Here is a 23,649-nt window from a genome sequence, read left to right as displayed (position 1 = left end):
CTCTTACCATGCTTTTTTGTTTTGGGGTCAGACTGGAATTGATCCTGGGTCAGTTACTTGTGCAAGGAGGTGCCTAACCCACTGTACTATCTCTCCAACCCACTGCCGTACTTGAAAAGGAAGCTTTGCTGCTTTCAATCTTTGTTTTTGTTTTTTTTTTTTTTTGACACTTTTGGGGAAGACAATGGCAGATTCAACATGAACTGGAAAAGCTTAAAATAAAAGTCATTTTTAGGAGAGGGATCTGTCTCTTATCTCTTCTTTTTTCTTCAGCTCTAGTCAAGAGCTTGGAAGAATCCCTGGGCCTCACCGCTTCCGTCACTGTGCAGGCCATTGCTGCTCAGAAGGCTGCGGTCCAGGCCGTTAGCGCACACTCCAGCGTTCTGAAGGCAGCCATGGACAACTCAGAGGTGAGCCAAAGCATGTTGAGGATGTAAAGGGCACCGGGTCACCTGTAGTCATACTCCGTTGCTTACTCTCGCTAAGCAAGAATTCCTAGAGTCGCTGACTTCTCAGGCAGCAAAAGTCTTGAAGCGGGTTGAAGCCAAGGCACCAACATCCTCAAGCCGCTTGCGGTATCTCTCTCACCCATAACTCTTTTTATGAGTTTTTAATATTTTGTTTTATCTTCCAGCAATATTGTGGCACAATAAATAGTGCCAGTTTGCTTTCCTATCTTAACAGTTCTTGAATGTATTTATCGCTCCTTTTTTTGATGTTGTGGGGGGGGCGGGGGGGTTGGGAGGGTGTCACCCTTGTTGGTACACAGGGCTTAGTATTCTTGGCTTTGTGCTCAGGGAGACACTATGTGGTGCCAGGGATTGAACTGGGGTCGGTTGATTGCAAGGCGAAAACCTCTTCTGTTTCTCCCACCCTCCCTGGTTTATTTTTTTAATCAGAATTTCCTCGTTTAGTCCTTGGTGCCTTAAGGGTCTCTCTTGGGATAGGTAGACCAGTGGGTGCTGGTTGAACTCAATGGTTCTGATTTGTTTTAATTTTTCTTTTAACTTTTAATTTTTTTTTTTTGGATACTGCAGACCAGCAGCCTTCCTTAAAGTTTTTTTTCCCCCCACAAGATGACTTAACATTCACTAAAACATAAGCCTATTAATCGCACAATATTTGTAACATGTTATAATATTTGTAACATTTGTTAGAACATAAATAAGTAAAAGGTAGTGATAGAAGAAAAGATACCATATACGTTTATTTAAAGCAGGTTTCTTAACCTGATGTTGGGTCTATGGATAGAATTCCAGGGCTTATTAGATTCCTGTGGAAAACATCGGTATTTTTCTTAGCTTCGACAGTTTTTTTCAGCTGTGAGTGGTGGCAACAAACCACCATAATATTAGCACTAAAGTCACAGTGGAAAGCTCTGGTATTTGCACATTACATTATGGTATTTAGAAATCTCTTGAAATGTTTATGTGAATTTTTCTAAAGTAGGGATTTATCAATACTATCACTAGATCTTGCTTCCTGTTTCACAAAATTAAAAAAAAAAATTAGAATACTTCATTGTAGTTGGGTTTCTTGGTAAACTTGTAGTTTCATTTTAAGTGGTTAAAAAAGATGTTTCTTTAGATTGCCGTAATGGTCCATTGGTTAGATTAATTTTGCCTGTAGCACTGTAGGGCTGGAGCGATAGCACAGTGGGTAAGGCATTTGCCTTGCACGCAGCCAACATGGCTGACTCGAGTTCGATTCCTCTGCCCCTCTCGGAGAGCCTGGCAAGCTACCGAGAATATCTCGCCCGCACAGCAAAGCCTGGCAAGCTCCCCGTGATGTATTCGATATGCCAAACACAGTAACAAAGTCTCACGATGGAGACGTTACTGGGCCCGCTTGAGCAAATCGATGAACAACGGGAGGACAGTGACAGCGACAGCACTGTAACATCTCCAAAGACTTTATTGTTTAAAAATCTCCATTGGCAATAGACTTCTTAAAACAGAAGCCACACTAGATTTCAAGTGGGAACATAATGTGAATTGGTTCTGAATAACTGAAATTGGAGGCATTACTTTTGCTTTGTAATCGCTCTGGGACTGCAGAATCAGAGCTCCTTGTCTTTGTAATATGAGAAGATCCAGATGGGTCATCCAAGGCCTGAGATGCCTAATTGACATGGTGGTCATGTCCTCCGTAGACATCAGCCTCTACAGTGGCCGTCTGGGTGACTTGAAACATAATTATTGAGCCAGTTATTTTTCTAAATGAAAACTATTGTGCTCTCTGTAATTTATTATGTTTCCCAGGGATCCCAGTATACTGCACTTTAAAGATAAGCCATAAGGTGATTTTTGCTTCATATCTATACAAAGCACACTAAACTGCATGTTCTCAAAACTGAACAAAAGGAGAAAGTGAAAAGGGACTGGGAAGATAGCTGTTAGGGCTGAAGCATGGTTCATGTGCTTGACAGGTCTGATCCCTGGCACTGCATTCGGGAGTAGACATCCCAACCACCTCTAGCACTGCATCTGTGTGCCCCCGAAACAAACAAGTAAACCAAAAAAACAACAATTTTAAATAGCTAATAGTTACTTAATGTCATTTAAATAGTTCAGACAGTTTCCAATAACATTCCACTTAGGCAAGTCAAGTCTCGTCTGTTTTGATCTTGACCCTCTTTTGTGGGCGTCTTATGGCACGGAATGTGACTGTTGTAGTAGAAGCGAGCTTTTGTTCTTTGTTGTTGGCCTGATGTATCCTTTAAATATGAACCAGCATTTGGTGAAGTGATATTCAGTTCCTTTGCTAAAGCAAAAACATTTTACTAGCCTATGACATTTTGAAAGGAATCTTTTTTTTTTTTTTTAAGAAAAATTCAGGATAGTATTTTTATGGGGCAGGAGGGTAGCCACTCCTGGCATTGCTTAGGAGTTCAGGCGGTGTAGGAAGCAAACCTGGGGCTGCTGCATGAAAACCCTTTGAACCATCTCTTTGATAATATATTTAATTTTTTAATTTGTGGGTCACATCCGGCAGTGCACAGGGTACTCCTGGCTCTGCACTCAAGATTTACTCCTGGTGGTGCTCAGGGAACCATATGGGATTCTGGGAATTGAACCCAGGTTGACCACGTGCAAGGCAACCCTAAATCTACCCTAAATCTCTTACACATATGGGAACTTACTACTTATCTTTAAAATAATGCTTTTGGGGGCTGGAGAAATAGCACAGAGGGTAGGGTGTTTGCCTTGCACGTGGCCAACCCAGGTTCGATTCCCAGCATCCCATATGGTCCCCTGAGCACCGCCAGGAGTAAATCCTGAGTGTAGAGCCAGGAGTGACCCCTGTGCATCGCTGGGTGTGACCCCAAAAAAGCAAAAAATAAATAAAAAAAAATAAAATAATGCTTTTGGTAGATGGATAGTTAAAAACTTAAGTATCGCTGTTTCATTGAAGAATGATTAAATTAACAAACTTAATGAAAGGTTACTGTGCTTACTAACCTTTACTGCTTTATACTTTGACATTCTAATAAAAATATCCTTAGACTGGAGATAGGCCCAAAGGGCTGAGCGCATGAGCGCGTGCTTTGCCATATAAGTCCCCTGGCTTTGATCCATGATTCTTCACGGTTCCCAGAGCATCACTGAACCAGAAACTGAAGAGGAGGAAAAAAAAAATCTTTCCTTAGAAAATACTTATATGCATCGGGCCACATATTTTTGCAATTGTCGTTGGAGGGGCAGTAGTAGATGGGAGATGGTTTGTGGTTCGTGACCGTCATTGATCCTAATGAGCGGCATTGAGTCTAAGAGATTGTGTTCCTAGGTAAAAGGTAAAGGCCCTCCCGTTGATCGTCGATTTGCTCGAGCGGGCCAGTAACGTCTCCATTGGAGACTTTGTTGTTACTGTGTCTGGCATATCGAATACTCTCGGTAGCTTGCCGGGCTCTCCGAGAGGGGCAGAGGAATCGAACTCGGGTTGGCCATGTTGGCCGCTTGTAAGGCGAACGCCCTACCGCTGTGCTATCGCTCCAGCCCCTACTCTGAGGAAATAGTTAAATGGTTTTTAATTTTGAAATTGAACCACACTGCATTTAGTCATGTTGGCAGTGATAGCAGTTGTTGTTGTGTCAATGACAATAATAGCAGTTACTTGCATTTGCATAATTTAAATGTCTTGTTCAGATTTCAGGGGAGAAGAAAGCAGCCCAGTGGCGCACGGTGGAGGGTGCTCTGAAGGAACGCAGAAAGGCAGTCAGTGAGGCTGCTGACGCCCTTCTCAAAGCCAAGTAATTACTCATGGACTTGACAAGTAATTAGGGCCTCCTGGGGGCTTTCTCGGGGCCTGGGTTTTCTTCGTACTGTCTGTATGTAAAAGAGGAAAAAGCGAAACCTTCCTTTCCCTCTCCACCCAACTGGATCGGTTTTGGTATAAGGAACACAGAGGCTTAAAAAGAGGGAATCAAATATAATTAGACCAGAATAAATTTGGCAGAGACCTGTATGAAGGGTTTTGTATAAAATCCTATTTTGTTTCCATGATTGCTTAGGTGATGGAGCTCTACACCCTTTCTGAAATCTTCTATTATCATAATTTTAGGGTTTCTGTGGAATGGTTGATTAACTTCTTGGAATTTATAGAGCACATCAGTGTCTTTGCTTTAGCAACTGAAATAGATGGTAGATTGTCTCGCACTGCTGGTCTTAATGCAGGTTGGTCTCCTTGACCACCTGGGTTTGGATTCCTGGATCAGCTTCTGACAGTGTTTATAATTGAATCAAGGTTCTTGTCAATGTAGGGAATAGTTTTTATAAATAAAAAGTAAATAAATAGAATTTAATTACTCTTTTGTCTTAAAAAGTCACTGCTGAGTATAGAAAGAAGTCAGAAATGTAATATACCAAAGACACTGAGTTCAGGTTACTGCATTGTTTCAGGGCTCATGTGTTTTGGGGGGAGGGTGGTGGTGGTTTAGGGACTATACCTGGCGGTGTCCAGGACTCAACTCCTGACTCTGCTCAAGAATCCCTCCTGGTGGTGTTTGGGGTAATATTTGGAGTTCCATGAATTGAACCTGGGTTGACTGCATGCAAGGCAAGCGCCCTACCCACTGCACTGTTTCTTTTATGCTGGGTAGATTAGAGTCGATCTGGCCTCTGAAATATTCTGAGATGTAAAAACTTAAGTAGACCGAGAATTTCATGTTTTTTAACTTGCTCTCACTAACATGAAAGTTGAGCCCCACACCTGCAGAAGCTGCTATCTAGGAGTTCTCTGATGTGGCTCGTACAGTCCAGGTACCTGTCACAGACTTTACTCCGTGTGGAGAGCGTGAGGCCAGGGAGAGGCTGGCCCGGGACGGGAACATGTCTTAACTGCGCACCATGTGTGCTTCTGCGGATGCTGCTAAAACTCGTTTTTGACTGAGTGTTTTCAGTTGTTGGGGAGGACCTTCTTAATTACGAAGAAGCCTAGAACTAATTTTTTTAAAATTGTATTTTTTATAGACTTTTAAAACTAAGTAGTGTATTGATTTCAAGCTCTTTAATAAAGTTGACAAGGAATAACCTAAATATTTTTCTTATTGGTTTCTAGAGAGCACTTAGAGAAGATGAAAACTACACTTGAAAATGCAAAGGAAAAAGATGTTGCAGGGGCCAAGCCGTATATAACTGCGGCAGAGGAGAAGCTTCACAACATGATAGTCGATCTGGATAAGATGGTCCAGAAGGTGTGTTTCCCAGGTCTTTTACAGTTGGACTTTTTGTTTGTTTTGTTTTGAGTTCGCACCTGGTGATGCTCTTCACTTACCCTACAGATATTATTTGTGACTAATATTGGAACCTTGCATTAGATGCAAAGTAAGATATTCCTACTTTTGAAACCTTTTATAATTGGTAACATGTTTTGGTCCTGTTTGTGAATCCCTTCTGAAAATGGCTATTTGGTAGCAGATCTGTTTCTGTAATCTGAGGTAGCTTCTATAAGCCAGAGAAAGTGTAGCACAGTAAGACCGTTTCTGCAAAGAACTAGGAAACAAAGCTTGGTCTGATCCTTTTGCAGAACTTCACATTTCCAGTCCAACATAAATAGATGGATGAATATCGTGTGCATTTTGGAATGATTCCAGGTGATTTTTGTTCAGCTAGCCACATATTCTTTGTTTTTGTTCAGGTCCAGGCAGCACAGTCTGAGGCCAAGGTTGTGTCTCAGTACCATGAGTTGGTGGTCCAAGCTCGGGATGATTTCAGACGGGAACTGGACAGTATTACTCCAGATGTCCAGCCAGGGTGGAAAGGGAAAAGTAAGTGCAAATGAAATTTCTTTTTGTCTTTTAGCAGCTGATCAACTTACCTAAACTTGCTTCAACTCCATCTAGTTTAAATCCCTCTGGAATGCAGATTTATTGAGTGTGTGCTGAGCAGTTACTTTGGCATTTCATCACAGTCAAATAACATACCTACCATATCTCCCCCAAGGCTATTAGTATTAGCTTTGGGGGACGTCAGGTCCAGCCAGGGTTTAATTCTAAAATCCATGAATCCAGTGTGGTCTCATCTACTAAAAAAAACAAACCAGAAAGGAAAGGGATTCAAATGAGGGTGACTTTATGATCTTGAATCTGTTAGAATATTATCTATTTGTAAAAGTTTAAAAAAAAATTGGTAATATGCTGAATTACTTTAGGGCACCCCCTCTGACTGCTTTGCAACAGTGCAGTGTTGAGAACACACCCAGGGGTGCTGTAGAAGAAAGGAAAACTTTGTCATTCTTGACCTTGAATTGCTCATGCTCCAAGAACTTTGGTCAGGAACCTACACTGCATGATGGCAGGGAAAGTCACATTTCTGTGAAACGCTGTCAGAGTAGAAAGGATCACATCTGGAATCGAACTCGTTTAATCCCAAACTTGGTAGTAATGCTTGGTATTACTTATGTTTCTTTTTTTTTTTTCCTGAGTTTTATTTACCTAAGATTCTGTATGTCTGGTGATACCTAAAACTTGTGTTCTCTGTAACTCTTGACATACTATTAGGTAATGTTAAGCTTCTCTTTCTATTCTGAGTGTTGCTTACGTATTAATTCATTTAATTTCACAACAGGCCTAGGGAAGTAAGTTCGCTATTGTTCCCATTTTACTATTATTTCATGGGGATGGGAGGACAGTGCTCAGGGGTTACTCCTGACTCCACTCTGAGGGTTCACTCCTGGCAGTGCACAAGGAACTGATGGGATGTTGGGAATCGGACCTTAGGTCGACCACTTGAAATGCAAGCGCCTTGTGCTCTGTGCTACCCTCCAGCCCCTATTGTGCTCATTTTAGTGATGAGAAAACTGAAGCAGTGGATTAAGTAATTTGCCCAAGTTTGAGAATGGAACTAGGATTTTCTGGAGGGTAGGTTGTTTTGTTGTGGGGCCACACTCTTTGGTGCTCAAGGGCCGCACCTGTTTCGGCTCAGGGAGTGTTTTTCCTGATCCTCACATTACTGGGGATGGATCCTGGGCCGCCTCAGTACAAACGTGCACTTAGCCCCTTGAGTGCTCTCTCCAGCTTCCAGGGTTTTATTATTCTTCACTAACTTCACTTCACTGTTCTCTGCCTGATTTATTTGTACTTGAAGCATGTCACTGGCCCTCCCCACCCCCCTCCTCTATGTGGGTTTTTGAGAAGAGGATTGAATAGGGTTTTACTGTGACTACCTTTCTAGCTCCCTTTTGTTTTCTTTGATACTCTGTTCAGTGGTCGATAACTGAAATATAAATATTTTTAAACTGTTTTTCTTTTTCTTTGTAGGTATTTCTGATCTAGGTGAGTAATTATGTGTATTTTATGTTTAATAGCTCTTTTTTTGTTTGTTTTTGAGACTTCAGAGACTAAAGCCTATTTTTTTTTTCCAGTGTTGGGGATCAAACCCAGGGCCTCACACATGAGAGGCATGTGATCTACCACTGAGCCACATCCTTGGCCCTTGAAGTCTTTTTCTTTGCTTATGATTCTTATATTAAACTATCTGAATAATATAGACTAGAATTCACTTGCATGTGATAAATCTGATTTGGAGTTTTTGCTATTCATTAACTGTCAGGAATATAATATTTCACCAAGTGATCTGAAACCTATAGATGTTTGTGTGTGTGGGTGTGTATGAGAGACATATATATATATATATAGTTGTGTTTTTTTGGGGGGGGAGTTGAGAGTGGGCATACATGGCAATGCTCACAAGCTATTCCCAGTACATCGTGGGGGACTATGCGTTTTGGGGGATTGAACCTGGGTCTCTTGCATGCAAAGCCTGAATACTAACTCTTTGAACTATCTTCCTGACCCCTATATGTTATATTTAATTTTAAGCTTTAGAAAAGTAGAAAGCAAGTAGTCACTGTAGATCCATCACCCAATTTCAACAGTATGTAGCACATTGCTAGTTTTGTCTCATATGCAGATCGCAAATACCATCTTTTCACTCATATGTACTTCTAATATGTTTTTGGAAAAGATAATAGCACCAAAAATAATTTTTCCTTAATGCCATCAAACGTCTGTCCCATTTTCAGATATCCCAAACCATTTCATAGCATGATTTTTTTTTCAGTTACTTAAATATTTGTCTTTGTCTGTAGGACAAACTTACTGAATTTGGTCAATAAGCTTTAATTTGTTTGACCTTTTGACCTTTTATAGAGTTATCATGTATCCAGTAATATTTCTTTTTCTTTTTAAAATAATTTTATTTATCTTCTTTTTGGGGGGGGGGGTCACACTGAGCAATGCTCAGGAGTTATTCCTGGCTCTGCACTCAGAAATCATTCCTGGCGGTGCTCAGGGAACCACATGGGATGCCTGAGATCAAACTCAGGTCAGCCAGGGGCAAGGCAAATGCCCTCTCCACTGTAATCTTGCCCCGGCTCCCTCCAGTAGTATTTTTGACATTGTGTACTTTGGTTGAAACCTTAATTCTTTACCTATTGTAATCTGTTGGTAACACATTTATGACTATGAGATTTGGGGGAATATATTTTAAGCTTATGTCAGTATTTTGTCTAAGTAAATTAAGTAGTTTGTACGTGATTGCAATACACATCACTAGTTGTAGATCACTGTTTAAGGATAGGAACAAAGGGGGAAGGAGGAAGAAAGTAGGAACAAAAAAATGTTAATAGGGAAAAGTATTAGCACGTGACAGGGACGAATGGAGACATTACTGGCACACACTTGAGCAAACCGAGGTGTAACGGCTTCTCAAGTGATCAAGGGAAATGTATGAGAATCTGATATGTATGAGAAAATGTATGAGAAGTGATTTTTAATTGGGGCACACTCCATTTGGACATGCTGCATCCCAGTTCAGTGCATGATTTCCCTCCCTATCCCTCTCCCTTCCTGCTCATATTTCCTGAGTAAAGTTTTTAAATTTCTTTTCTCTGGGTGCATGAAAGAAAGTACAGAAATGTTGTTTATATAAGATTCATCTTTAATGGGGAGATTGTATTGAGTGAACAAAACCAGATTATAATTAGTTCAGATTGGAAATTTGAGTTCCTGGAAATGAATTGATCATATAATTAATTGATGACTTACCTAAATTACTTTGTGTGATGTTGATTTCACTTAAGTTATTCAACACTTGATACAAGTTTCTGGTTGCATTGGAGAATCTAAATCTCTTTCCAAATGTTAATTACTCTTTGCAGCTGTTAAAAATTATAATCTAACTGAAGCAAGTTACATTACAGATGCATAATTTTGATGGGATCATTCACATCCTGTGTGAAGTAAAATAGTTTTGTTTCTTTTAAAAAGAAATTTGCCTAGAGAAGTGTGAGGGGGATGAGAAAGATACATGTTCAGGAGAGAACAGGTGTGTCCAGTCAGTCATTAACATTTTAATGTGCTTTTCTGTTCAGCTGACAAGCTGTCTACAGATGATCTGAACTCTCTGATTGCTCATGCACATCGCCGCATTGATCAGCTAAACAGAGAGCTGGCAGAACAGAAAGCCAAAGAAAAGCACCACATTTCACTAGCTTTGGAAAAACAGAAGCTGGAAGAAAAGCGGGCATTTGACTCTGCAGTGGCAAAAGCATTAGAGCATCACAGAGGTGAAATACAGACTGAACAGGACAGAAAGGTAAAGACATTTTTAATTGGGGCAGACCCCATTTTGGACAAGCTACATCCCAGTTCTGTTCAAAAGACATTCTAGGGGGACTGGAGCAATAGCATAGCGGGTAGGGTATTGGCCTTGCACGCGGCCGACCCAGGTTTGATTCCCAGCTTTCCATATGGTCCCCTGAGCACCGCCAGGGGTAATTTCCAAATGCAGAGCTAGGAGTGACCCCTGTGCATTGCCAGGTGTGACCCAAAAAGTTAAAAAAAAAAAAAAAAGATAGTCTAGGTTTGTGTTACACCTGGCCTTGCTAGCGTCCTGAACATGAAGCATGCACATACCGTTTCATCCCCTGTATAAAGGACTCTTAAGTTGATTTTCTGCTGTTAGAGAGAATACTGGTAGTCATAAGAAATTAGTAGATGCGCTTTTTCCACTTTGTCGGTGGAGCTTAGACCCTTGCTGTGCAAATCAGAACTTCTAGAGAGGGATTGATTAAGCAGGTAATGTGAGCAGTGCAGAAGTGTAAAAAGTTAACAAGCTGCTGATATTTGGGATTGTCAGCTGTATCTTTTCCCACTGGACCCTCTGTTCCCTAAAGAAGTACTGAAAGAATCTGTTGGGTTCTGAGTTGTTTTTTGTCGACCTGTATTAAGTAACTAATGGTTGAGGATGGATGAGGCAGTTCCTTTAGTCTCTCCGTCCCATCTGTTGAAGAGGTGTCTGAGGCCGATTGGCTCTTCAGTCTGCTCATGTCCTCTCAGCAGCACCACTGACCCAAAGCTCGCTTTTGACCTGAGGCTTCTAGAGCACCACACCCCGCTCTTCTGCCTTCTCCCCTCACTGTGGCTGGCCACTCTTTGGGTTCCTTTGCTAAGCTTCTCAAACACTGTTGTGTGATGACACGGGTTCTGAAACCTCTCGTCCACGTTAAACAAGTTGGTAGTACTACTCTCCTGGGCCATTGAGCCAGGGGTGGTGGTGGCCTCGGGTGTGACTAGGGGCTCACTGCTTAAAGAAAGCACAATTTCCAGGGTGGAGGATTGATCTTTGTTCTCCAAAAAGGGGGCTAGGTAAGATTGGGGATCTCTGATCCAAACTGTCTACTTGTGTTTTTTGTTACTGACAATGTCTTGATTTTTCCAGGGACTTTTTTCTTAAAATAACGTGCAGTTAGAAGTTTAGTCTTGTCTCCAGAATCTGGTCTTTGAAGTGTCCCCCTTATTTTGCTGGCTCTGACATAAAATGTCGGCATTAGGCTTTTGTCTGATAACTGACTTGGTGTCTCCTGATGAATTTCCATTGGTTGTTTCAAATTCATTATGTTTCAAGTAAATTTATTGAATCTCTCCCACCCCTCTTTGTAGCCCATTCAACTTATTTTTCTCTAAATGAACCACCATCTGTCCATCTGTGAATTTTCACATCCTGTTCCTTTATAAATATAATCAAAATATCAAAAGTACAGCTCAAATATGTTAGCTCTTCTTTCTCCTCCGCCACCATCTTTGTTCGAAGTATCCTTTCTGTTGCCTATTTATGTGGAGAAATGGACTCCTGGGGGGGGGGGGGGGGGCGCTTTTTGGGTCACACCCAGCAATGCTCAGGGATTACTCCTGACTGCACTCAGAAATTAACTCGTGGCATTGTTCGGGAGATCGTTTGGGATGCCGGGGATCAAACCCAGGTCGGCCTCATGCAAGGCAAATGCATGCAGCTGATAGTATCTGCTGTACTATTCTTGTTCCATACGAGGCTGCTGAAGATCCTCCAGCTCATGCCCACTGCGTTTACTGTAAACACCACAGCCTTTTGACCTTCTTCCTGCTTGTGCATCAGGCTTTCTGTGCCTCTTCACTATCTTCGGTGCCTTTGCTACATATTTCTCCCCGGAGTCTCTGCTCTGATCTGTACATTGTTCTGGAACCTCTTTATATGTTACTTCTGGCTGTGCTAAGGTTTTACTCTGGCTTTGCTCCTAGCAGTGCTGCAAGGACAATATACAGTCCTGGGAATTGAACTGTGGCAAGCTGTTTGCCAGGCCAGTACCTTAACCCGTGTCCTATGATTCTGGCTCCTTGTATTTATTATTTTTGGTGGGCTTTTATCAAACCCATAACTTCCACATGGAAACAGTTGTTTTACCACTGAGCTAAATCCCAGCCTGGGAATCTTCCCTCATAAGGCAATATGTGAATTTGGATGCCATGGACTTTGTGTTCTTTGGAAAACAGCCTAGTGATGTGGAAGAATCCCAGGTTTCTGGGCTAGAGACCCTTGTTTGGAATAGGATTTTTATCACAGCTGTGTGACTTTGAGTTGTCTTCTAACATTTAGCTTTCTGATTCAGGTAAATAGTGAAGTATGAGTACATAGTATGGTACATGGTTGGGATGCAGGAGGGTGGAAGTTACTTTTCTATTTAAAGAAATATTTTATGGCTGTGCTGGGGTTACTTCTGGCTCTGCTCAGAGATCATACTAGGCAGTACTCAGGGGACACTGTGGGGTAGCAGGAAATGTCTGTGTGCACGGCAGTCACCCTACACCCTCCCCCCCCCCCCCCCCACACACACACACCATCTCTCAGGTCCCAGAAGCTTCTGTGTGTGTGTGTGTGTGTGTGTGTGTGTGTGTGTGTGTGTGTGTGTGTGTGTGTAGGGAGCAGTACACATTGCACTGCTAGAGCACGTCTGTGCTTAGGAATGACTTTTGGTTGTGTTTGGGGGACCAAGTAGTGCCAGGGGCTGAATTTGCATCAAACCGGTATTGGTCGCATGCGAGACCTGCACCTTACCCTCCTGTACTATCTCTTCAGTCCAGAAACTGCTATTGTTGCTACTAGTCTGTCTTTTCCTAAAAATATGTGAGGATGAGAACTAACCATGACCATGCTGGGTTTTGCAGGTAGAGGAAGTGAGAGATGCCATGGAGAATGAAATGAGAACCCAGCTTCGCCGGCAGGCTGCTGCCCACACGGATCACTTGCGAGATGTCTTAAGGGTGCAGGAGCAGGAACTGAAATACGAATTTGAGCAGGTGAGGGCCTGTTTTAAAGCATCAGGTCCCCTTGTACTTCTTTTTCTCCTTTACATTATTGATCGTTTCTCCATTCCTCATAATGAACTCTGCCCGTCCATCTGAGGATTTGGAAGAATGGGGAAAAGATTAAACTTTAGCTGGTCCAGGGATCGAACCTAGGGCCTCACACAACTATGACAAGTAGTGTACTGATGAGCTATGTTTGGGAGAAAGATACTAAGTCTTGGTAGAATAGACCTTTTTGTATATCTGCAAAACTGCTATTTACATAAAGGCACAGATAGAGATAGTGATCTGTTTACCTCTCCATACATGTTATTGGTTAGATATATTTTATATTTTAAAACTTTGACATAGAGGGGGTTTTAGGAATGCCACAGATAACAACTGCTAAGCCCATCCCCCAGACTCCCGGAGCTTGGGTAGTGCTCAAGAGTTCATATCTTGGGCCAGAGAGCTAGTGAGATAAAGCACTTGCCTTATATGAGGCTATGGAAGCTGTGACCCTGGTTCCAATCCTGAGTACCACCAAAGATCACTCCTGAGCACAGAGCCAGGAATAGCTCTGAGCAGCACTAGGTGTGTCCCCAACAAACCCCCCTCCCAGAAAATGTTATTTTGGGGGCTGGAGAGAGCGAGTATAGCATGTGAGTTGTTTGCCTTGCATGTAGCCACTTTATTTCGAATTCCTGGCACCAAAGATTGTCCCCCAGCATTGCCCAAAGTACACCCTGAGCACTTCCAAAAACTTGGGAAAAAAAAATATTTAAGTATTTGTGATTTCTGGATCACATCTAGTGACGCTTGAGGGTTGCTACTGACTCAGTCCTTAGTGGTCATTCCTGGTGGTGCTGAGAATCAAACCCAGACATCTCACATGCTCAGCTTCTGCCCTACTTTTCAATGCTGGCAGGTTGTATCTCACTGTTTTTTATTAGGGGGGGGGGCGGGGTGGAGGGCCCGGGGCACTTTCCAGAGATGTCAGGGCTGCTGGCTATATCCTGAGGTGGTGCTCAGCTGGACCCTGGGGTCCTGTGCCTGCTAGCATGCATCCCAGCTCTGTGCACCATCTTCGCAGCCCTGGATCTCACCATTTGGGGTGCTTGGTCCACACCAGGCATTCTCAGGGCTTACTCCTGGGAGTCCTCAGGGAACCATATGAGGTGTCGAGAATTGAATCCAGGTAGGCCACCTGCAAAGCAAACACTCTACCCTATGCTGTCACTCTGGCCCCACTTGGATTTCACTTTTAACAGCTGCCTCGAACTCCTGGTCCATTTACTGTGAAATTTGTCTCATTAGTAAATTTGTAGAAAATTAGATATCACAGAAAAGTTGGAAAGTTTTTTTAAGACTCACAGTATAGAAGTCTCGTGTCACTGGAGATTTAAAGGTGTCTGCTTTTCGCAGGAGCAGTTGCTAGTGACAGGCATTAAGGTTGCATCTATTTTTTTCTGTATACTGTTTATGTTTTATTTTAGGACTTGATTGATAAGCTTGCTGATCAAGAACTACAGTTTCGTCGGCTCAGTCAGGAGCAGGTTGACAACTTTACTTTGGACATAAACACTGCCTATGCCAGGCTGAGAGGAATTGAACAGGCTGTTCAGAGTAAGCACATGAACCTGATAATTTTATTCAGTCCAACTTCTTAGAATAATATTTTTGTAACTTCTTGTGAGGCTGGTGGGATAAATGCATCAACATTAGGCATGCGCATTCTACATTTTACTCATCTCTTAGATCAGAAACATCAAATTTGATGTTTCGTAGCAAGAAATTTTTAAGAATCCAAACAACTAGAAGGTTCATTCCTTATGTGATGGGCATCATTGACACAGCGGTGTGCAAAGCGGCTTACCCAGCGCACGTGTCTCACATGGCTTGAATGGGAAAAACGGTCACAGCGAACACAGGCTCCCCTCCAGCTGCTGCTGCTAGTCTCCACTGCTGTTGGAGGAAGGGCAGGAGCTGTGCTTTCACCTGCCAAATAAGCAGCAGTTCTGTCGGCCTCATTGTGCCCCAGTGAAGGAACATGAACCAATAGGAGGAGGAGATTGATTAAATGAGTTTCTTCACCATTTTTTGTTGTTTCTTGGGCCACACCAGGTGAGCCTGAGGAGTTACTCTTGGTAGTGCTCAAGACCATGTGGAATGCCGGGGATGAAAATCGGCCCCTTGCGTCCCAGACCCCCATGAAAAATGTTTCTTTGGGATATTTGTAGAATCATTTTTATCCCCCCTCAGTTAAAGCTGAACTAAAGACTCAAGAAATTTTAAAGGAATTCTTAAACAAAGGTTTAAATTTAATATTCCTTTGCAAGAAGTTTTGAATTGCATTCATGTAAATTTTAGTCGAAATAGCATGGTCTTTTTGCAGAAATTTCTAAAAAACCTTTCCTGAGAATAAATGTCCGAATTCAAGGCCTAAATATCACAGCCTAGAGTTGTGCCTCACAGTTCCCTCCGTGGCTTTGATGCAAACCCCCCAGGGGTGTATTTTGTTGTGCCTTGTGGCCCCCTCTGCAGAGAGCAGCCTGGAAACCAGTGCTGCGGTGGCTTTGGGGGTGACCGTGTGGCCCTGTCTACCCCATTGGGATGGGCTTGTTGAGGTGCTTCAGTTTTGGTCCTGTGAGGAGGAATGTTTTCCCTTGTCTCTTTGCTTTGTGCCGCAGGCCATGCCGTTGCCGAGGAGGAGGCGCGTAAGGCTCACCAGCTGTGGCTGTCGGTGGAAGCGCTGAAGTACAGCATGAAGACCGCATCCGCCGAGCAGCCCACGGTCCCTCTAGGGGGGGCGGTGGAGGCCATCAAGGCCAGCTGCGCCGACAGTGAATTCGCCCAAGCTTTAACCGCAGCTATCCCTCCCGAGTCCCTCACCCGGGGGGTGTACAGCGAAGAGACCCTTAGAGTTCGGTTCTATGATGTCCGAAAATTGGCCCGAAGGGTAGCTATGATTGATGAGACCCGAAATAGCTTGTATCAGTACTTCCTTTCCTACTTGCAGTCCCTGCTCCTGTCCCCACCGCAGCAGCTGAAGCCACCAGCAGAGCTCCGCCCCGAGGATATAAACACCTTTAAACTACTGTCCTATGCCTCCTATTGCATTGAGCATGGCGATCTGGAGCTGGCGGCAAAGTTTGTCAATCAGCTGAAAGGGGAATCCAGACGAGTGGCCCAAGACTGGCTCAAGGAAGCCCGAATGACCCTAGAAACAAAGCAGATAGTGGAAATCCTGACGGCATATGCCAGCGCCGTAGGAATAGGAACCACCCAGGTGCAGCAGGAGCAGGTCCAGTAAGAGCTTTGTAAAGCCACACTTGGTGTCAGGAGAGCTGCGGCGAGACATGAGGGTTTGCAACAGGGTCCCAGAATGGTCTAGAAGGCGGGCAGTGACCGTGCTGCTGTAAATGTTCACACCTGTTGCATTTCTGTTCTTTCCATTTGCTATCATGTCCGTGAACACCGGGAGTACTTTCTTTGCAACTCGTGTAACATTTTCCGTTTTTCAGGTTTTACTGATCAGGCTTGTGAGCCAATCAAAATAATGTTTGTGATCCCTATTACTATTGATTTTGCCCTTGGAGCAAACTGAATAAAACAAAGATGTAAACTGAGTAGCTTTTTTAAAAACTGTCGTTTCTAGTTTTGCTTTGTGTGCACAGCATTTTCTTAAGTAGCAGAGGAGAGAAAGTACAGTGGGTGACACACTTCCCCTGCACTGAACACTGCCAGGTATGGCCTAAAAACAAACAAGTAGCAGCAGCACAGAAGTAGGAAGTCTGAATTGCTTCCAGGGCTCTGAGGCCTGGGGCTTAGGTTTTGATGTGCTGATTCCTATTGAAACTGATTCTGAAGCTACAGTGGCATATAAAATTGCAGCTCTATCATCTAGTGATAGTCACTATACGAGGTGCAAAAGAAATGGTGTGTATGCCAAATTTTACAGGTATTACAGGAAAATAATTGTACGTGTGTGTGTGTATGTGTGTGTGTGTGTGTGTGTGTGTGTGTGTGTGTGTGTTTTATGTATGTGTGGCTTAGTAATAAGACCTGGCACCACCAAGAAAGGGGAAGGTGAGTTGGCCAGAAATCCTAACCCAAAAATGCACAGTTAAAAATTAAATATCAGGGGCTGGAGTGATAGCACAGCAGGTAGGGTGTTGGCCTTGCACGTAGCCAAGCTGGGTTCGATTCCCAGCATCCCATATGGTCCTCTGAGCACCGCCAGAAGTAATTCCTGAGTGCATGAGCCAGGAGCAACCCAAGTGCATTGCCAGGTGTGACCCAAAAAGCAAAAAAAAAAAAATCGGAACTCTGTCTATATATTTATGTACATGAAACAGTTTGGGTGTTTATGTTGTTTTGGTCACAGTAGTGTTGGGGTCTGTTCCCAGTTTGGTGCTTAGGGACCACTCATGGTGGTGCTCTGGGGACCATGTGGGAAGGTCCAGCCTGGGCTTCCTATGTGCAAAGCTTGTGTTCAGTCTCTTAGCCTCTCCAGCACACGAACCATTTATTGAACCACTGTTTTCCTTTAAAACTTGTGCAGTTTTTCCTGTCATCTGGCATTAAAACTGCCCATCTCCTCTACCCACTGTTGAACTCAGCAACCTCCCAGACAGGTCACAGCACACGGTTTTGAAATTCCTATAAATCACCTTTACTCCTTTTCTGCTATTGGACCCGGGGCCCTCTTCACTGCAGTGGCGGTGTTGAGACTAGACTCACCTGATGATGCTCAGGAACCAGGGGTCACCAGGGATTGAACTGGAATTGGCCATGTTGCAAGGCATGTGTCTTAACCCCTGTGTTATCTCTTGATCTGCAATCTGGAATATTAAAAGAATTGACTCTTTTTCTGGTATAATTGAACTGTATTTCCACAAAATGCAGGGAACTTTGGCCACTGAAGTTTTGAGCAGTTTCCATATGGGATCGCCAGGAAAACACTATCTAACTCCATCCAGATACTTTGGGGAGTGCTCTGTGTCTCCTGCAGTGGTTCTGGGGCTCTTCCCAGATCTGTGAGTGATGGTAACCCCCACTGGTGTTATGGAATTGACCATGCACTGTCTTTCAGACACCAAATACTTTTCTTTTTGGTGTTTGTGTTCAGAGGTGCCCAAGGGTCATTTCCTGGTGGTGCTGAAGGGGTTATGAGGTCAGTTGTGTGCAAGGCAAGCACCTTAACCCTGGTACTACTATGTGTTTGGCTCAAATGGTGCTTTTCTTTTCTCCAAATTTGTTTTTGGAATTTATGCATAAAGAGATACTTTTTATTTTGGACAACACCCAGCTATGCTCAGGGCTTACTCCTGGCGGGTTTAGGGGAACCACTACTAATGACCGGCTCGCTCTGCTGTTGCTCCGGCCCCTAGAGGAAGTACTTTTTTTTTGAGTAGCACATCTTGCAAATTATGAAAAATACTAGGCATTGCTTTACATTTTTGAAGGAATATGTCAGTTCCTGAACTCCTCTTTCTCATCTGCATGGTATTTGAGTTTGTCCTTTCTGGCCCTCTCCTTAATCATTTAGCTTCTCTGGCACCGATGCTTCCTGTAATGTCCTGAACCTCTTGAGAGTGAAGGCACTCATCATTTAAGAGCTCTTAAATTCTTGCTAGAACATAATGAGGGCATTCTAAATTCAGCCTTCTCATCTTTGGGATGACATGAAATTTAGAGTACTTACAAAGTGACCTGTTTTTCATCTAAGAAGTGCTGGTAATTTTTAACTCATAAAATACAGCTTATCAGGAAATGTGATTTCTCTTGGCTTCTAGAAATAACTTCCTTCTGCTATTATGATCTCAGCTCACAGAGAGTAAGCAAAACTGGGTGGTGTGTTTGAGTTCTAGAAACCAAAATAATGAAGTGCATTTGATGGTTTTCCTCCAGCAATCTGTGGTCCCTTCACTGCGTATTGTAAAATGGTGATGTTGAAAGGCCTTGATTCTCCTTCCTGTGGCCTCGTCATTCTTACATAGAGTTCAGCTTGACTTGGGCTACCTACCAGCTCTTAAACAGTATGAGAAAATGGAGAGAAGGGTAGACAGACTCAGGGTGGTCATGGTGGGACTCTTAAGCATTTTTATTTACACCCCCCAGTTGGCTTTAGCCTTCTGCTTCCTACCCAAGTGTTACATTGTCATGAACCACACTTAACATTTAGCCTTGTCTAATTTTTTGAATTTCAGCATTAATGTAACAAACGCTACAAGGTATTTGCAGAACCTTCCTTTCTCCCCCTCACTTTTTTGTTTTGGTGTCCTGGGTTTTTGTGGCTTCTGCTGGGCTGCGTTGCCACGCTGGCACATGGTCGTGGCAGTGGGCATCACAAATGGCTCTGCCATCTGTTTTGCTCTTGGTGGGTTGGACACAAGGCTGGGCCTCTTAATACTGAGCTGTACCCTGGCTCCCTGAGCCACCTCTTGAAAAAAGTCACGCTTTATGCTCTCCAGCTTTTGTGTTTCTTTTTGTTTGGGGGCCACACCCAACACTACTCTCCTCAGGACTTACTCCTGACTCTGATCAGGGATCATTCCTGGCAGTGCTTGGGAGAATATATGTGGAAAAACGATCGAGCCCAAGTTGGCTGTGTGCAAGGCAAGAGTCTTACTCTACTGTCTCTGGCCTCTTGATTATAATTTTACAACTAAGTTGCTTTATATACCTTTAATACTGATGACTTTCCAGCTGTCGAAGCAGAACACACACCTCACCCCTGCCAAATTAATAAAATTCCTCAGGTTCATTGCGTAGTGTTACATTTAACATCGGAATGTGTACAGGATCACCAGAATCTTTCACCGTTAGTCAAATTTTATCTGATCAGCAATCTGTTCTCTGTAGCTGAGTTTGATTTGCTGTTTATAGTTAATCTTTCAGCAGAATATCTAGCTCTGTGTTGTCAAATATGGCAAAGGTACTTTTTGTGGCTGATTAATGCCGTTATTGACTATTTTTTGAATGTAAATTAATTAGTGAAGCTTGTTCTGGACTATCCCCCCTTTTTACTGACTTAGTGCTTTGTTTTCCTAGGTGTTAGGATCAGATAAGACTTTTTTTGAGAGGTAGTCTACTTCCTAGTGCCTTTAGGTACTGTTTGCTGCATCACAGAGATTCCAGTGAGTTATTTCTACTTTTATCTCCAGATACTTTTCCGTTGAATTCTCACATGCTGTTCAATCTCTGCATACGTGGACATATCCATCCTGTTGGTATTTTATAACTTGATACCATTGTGGATCAGAGTGGTTGCTAAATATGAGTTCGTTTTCATAAATTATTTTGTGTACTGGTGTATGGTCTCTGCTTAAGAATGTTCCATGGAACATTTTTGGCAAAATGTTTTATTCATTTTGTACAGAATTTTCTGTGAGCCTCTTTGGTCTGATTTTTTTTTAAGACTGCAGTTTGTCTGATCTTCCCATTAAGTAAGCTGAGTTCATGTTTTCCCTATGTGAGGCCAGGGTTCCACGCTAAGTAGAGCTGGGTGTTGCCCAAATGGGAAAACAAGGGAGGCATGAAGTTGCTTACAGAAGTTGCTTCTTTCTGTAAATGCCTTTGAGAAATAAAATATTTGGACTGTATAAAGCAAACTGAAAGGCCAGAATCAAAACTAAAATTTGGTAGTTGAAAAGGAGTGCATCTTACTATTCAAGGCTAACTTCAATTTGTCAGTGCAATTACCCTTGAAATATGGGTTCAATAACCTTTTAAATATGGAAATGCCAGAGCTGGAAAAATGACAGAGATGAAGGCATTGTCTGTGTCTGTAGCCAACCCTGTTCTTTGATCATCAAGAAGAGGCATGAGCAATGCCAAGTGTGAACAAGCCTCCCACCCCAAACAGAAGTGGAAAACAATCCTATGGACCTTAATTTTCTCTCCCTGTCTATAGCACAGTAGCACTGTCCTCCCGATATTCATCCATTTGCTTGGGCAGGCACCAGTAATGTCTCCATTGTGAGACTTCTTGTTACTGTTTTTGGCATATCGAATATGCCATGAGGAGCTTGCCAAGCTCTCTGAGAGGGAGGTAAAAATTGAACCCGGGTTGGCCGTGTACAAGGCAAATGCCTACCCACTGTGCTAACGCTCCTCCTTGTCTACATAGTATATAAATGGAAACACATGCACATTTTAGTATTTATTTACAAAGATGTATGGCTTTTCACATTTAACATCCCTGAAACAGGGAGACCACAAACTCAACACCAATCCTTGGATTACCACTTTCTCTGAAGCTGAAGTACCACAGCATCACATACAAAGGCTATTGATGACAATGTGCTGTCAGTCCGTAAGTGCAGAGTTTACAGTGACACCAGAAGCCGCGCACCTTGGTGTGTGGAAAACGAGAAGGGCTGGAATGTTCCACTGTGAACAGCATAAACAGTGCAGCCAGGACGGATGGTCAGTATCCAATCAGGAATTCCGCCTAAGAGTTCTGTCAGTTCCAAGTACACCAAGTCTGTCTTCTTTTCTTTGATATCATGATTCAGTATGAACTAAGTTCTCAACAACTAAGCCAGCCAGTGCTGCTTCTGATTTTTACTTGCTTCCACCAATGTCGCTGTCACTGTCACTCTCGCTGTCACTGCTCAGTGCACTTAGGTTTCCCAGAGCTTCCCTATAAATAGAGTTATTCAAAGTTATTCAGAGGTTTACGCTAGAATTCAATTGTAGCTATGAACTCCACAGATGAAAAAATTCCAGCAATCAATTCTACAGACATCTCTGACTTCTATGATGATGAAACAATCGTTACACTAACATACCATGTCTTCTCCCAAGAAGATACTTAAATGGGCACATAGTACCTTCTAACAGTCTGCTTCTTTAGTCTGCCTCTTTAGGCTGTATCGTATCAGTCTGAGTAACCCCAGTAATGCTCAGTGGCTACTCTCCTGGCTCTGCACTCAAATTCTTTGAGGTGCTCAGAGTTGACCTGGTTGGCCCCCATGCAAGGCAGGCGCCCCACCCACCATACTATCTCTCCAGCTGCTACTACATTTTTCTCTTTCTTGGTGATGGCACAGACCCACTTACTTTTGCTCCTGGCTGAGTTTGAAGTCAGTCATCACTCTTTGCGTGAGGCTCTCACAGACAGGTAAGCTGAAGGCCTGGGCCAGCTTCACAACCTCAATGGCCTGCGCAGGACTGTTGGAAGCTTTGGCACTATCCATGAGTTCTTTCAGCATGTCGTTTCTGTTAAAGAGAGGGAGAATGTAAGGAAAATTCTTCAACACAACTAATCTTTGCAAAGTTTATGTGCAAAACTCTACTGTTTTAACAAGTCCAGTCAAAAAATTCTGCATAGTAGCTTTGGAAGTGATATGTGACTAACTAAAGGACCAAAAAGGAAATGAACAGCGGTTCCATATGTCTTCATCAAAGACTAGTCAATGCATTCCACACATGTGTGGCAATCACCGAGTACAATTTTCAAAAGGGGTATGCTTGGATTCTCTAGGGCAGGGTGCAGGGCTACTTGCTTACTCTATGTGTGGGGTTGGAGAGAGAGTACTGTGGGTAAGGTACCCACTTTTTACCTGGGTTTGACCCCTGCCACCACATATGATCCCTGGAACATAGCCAGGAGTGATCTCCGGGTACAATCCTTGGTGACTGTTCCCCCACCCCCTCACCCAAAATAACCCTTTCCACTTGCAACCTTATTTGCCTGGCAAACTGACTCCAGGTAAGTAGGATATATAAATCAAACTTCTATGATGAATCATTTATTTTGGGGGATTTCTGGCCACACCCTAGCAGTACTCAAGGGTTATTCCTATTCTATGTTCAGGAATCACCCCAAGTTGTATCTGGGGCATCATACGTGTTGTTGGGGATCAAACTGTAGTTGAAAACAAATGCCTTAACCCCTGAACTCTCTCTCCAGGTCCCCTAAAACAAAATTTGTAAGGACTCACACCCCCTAGTTTAAGGCGCCAGGCTTCCAATGGTGGGTGGTTTTCCGTTCACCTGCCTGGAGGATGCCCAGCTCCTGAGGTTTGTGTATGAACTCCAGTCACTTCACAAAAGTGACCTCTGTGCTGATTCCACAGTGTGCCCAAACAGGCTTAACTTCAACTTACCTAGGAATCTTATTATGCTTCCTAAAAAGCCCCAACATCTTCCTGTTGAAGGTAAAATAGGAGAAAGACTGTCAATCTGTGAGCCGCTCTCTACTCACCAGGGACTTACTCAATCTCCCCTGGTGCTCCAACACCTCCCACCCTACACAGCTCATGAAGTCTCACAAACCAAGTTTCATTGGTTGATGAGAATGGCCTGTTTTCTCTTTACTCGTGCAGCTGGAAGAGAGGGATGCAATTCAATATGAGTTGCATACTCATATAACTCTGTTGTTATGAAGAGCAGGCTCAGATTAAGGCATCAGTCTCATGTAAGTGCCTGCCATCAACCTGCCACATGCAGGACAAAGGCAGAACACATACACTCAGCTCCCATGATTCAGCTGAGGTCCGTACCCCTGCGCCAATCATCACAGCCTGATTCATAACAGG

General features: G+C 43.2%; 2 protein-coding genes and 1 non-coding gene across 16 annotated transcripts in view; 1 reads left to right on the top strand and 2 right to left on the bottom strand.

Moving 5' to 3' along the window:
• The window catches only part of IMMT (inner membrane mitochondrial protein), a 36,924-nt gene extending 20,196 nt beyond the window's left edge, over nucleotides 1-16,728 (top strand). For 9 of the 14 annotated variants that reach the window (XM_056115629.1, XM_056115587.1, XM_056115622.1 and 6 more), the window contains 9 exons: nucleotides 274-410; nucleotides 4,146-4,249; nucleotides 5,557-5,692; nucleotides 6,136-6,265; nucleotides 7,757-7,771; nucleotides 9,871-10,094; nucleotides 12,980-13,111; nucleotides 14,596-14,725; nucleotides 15,790-16,728. In XM_056115629.1, coding sequence (XP_055971604.1) covers nucleotides 274-410; nucleotides 4,146-4,249; nucleotides 5,557-5,692; nucleotides 6,136-6,265; nucleotides 7,757-7,771; nucleotides 9,871-10,094; nucleotides 12,980-13,111; nucleotides 14,596-14,725; nucleotides 15,790-16,412 — 1,631 coding nt within the window. In that variant the 3' untranslated portion in view covers nucleotides 16,413-16,728. The remainder of the gene's footprint in view (nucleotides 1-273; nucleotides 411-4,145; nucleotides 4,250-5,556; nucleotides 5,693-6,135; nucleotides 6,266-7,756; nucleotides 7,772-9,870; nucleotides 10,095-12,979; nucleotides 13,112-14,595; nucleotides 14,726-15,789) is intronic. The other 5 variants (XM_056115637.1, XM_056115603.1, XM_056115594.1 and 2 more) reach the window with 1 other exon arrangement.
• A 4,535-nt stretch (nucleotides 16,729-21,263) lies between these two features.
• The window catches only part of PTCD3 (pentatricopeptide repeat domain 3), a 29,667-nt gene continuing 27,281 nt past the window's right edge, over nucleotides 21,264-23,649 (bottom strand). The window contains exons 22-24 of the mRNA XM_056118176.1: nucleotides 23,218-23,259; nucleotides 22,169-22,327; nucleotides 21,264-21,749 (exon numbers count right to left, since the gene is read on the bottom strand). Coding sequence (XP_055974151.1) covers nucleotides 21,671-21,749; nucleotides 22,169-22,327; nucleotides 23,218-23,259 — 280 coding nt within the window. The 3' untranslated portion in view covers nucleotides 21,264-21,670. The remainder of the gene's footprint in view (nucleotides 21,750-22,168; nucleotides 22,328-23,217; nucleotides 23,260-23,649) is intronic.
• Nucleotides 23,501-23,637, bottom strand: LOC130029450 (small nucleolar RNA SNORD94). Its single transcript, XR_008793348.1, has one exon. It is a non-coding gene; the product is annotated as a small nucleolar RNA SNORD94 (small nucleolar RNA).

This window comes from Sorex fumeus, unplaced genomic scaffold (genome assembly GCF_029834395.1).
Source record: "Sorex fumeus unplaced genomic scaffold, SorFum_2.1 ptg000003l, whole genome shotgun sequence".
NCBI lineage: Eukaryota > Metazoa > Chordata > Mammalia > Eulipotyphla > Soricidae > Sorex > Sorex fumeus.
The sequence above is the reverse complement of the archived record's forward strand: the minus strand, read 5'-3'. Positions and strand labels throughout refer to the sequence as shown.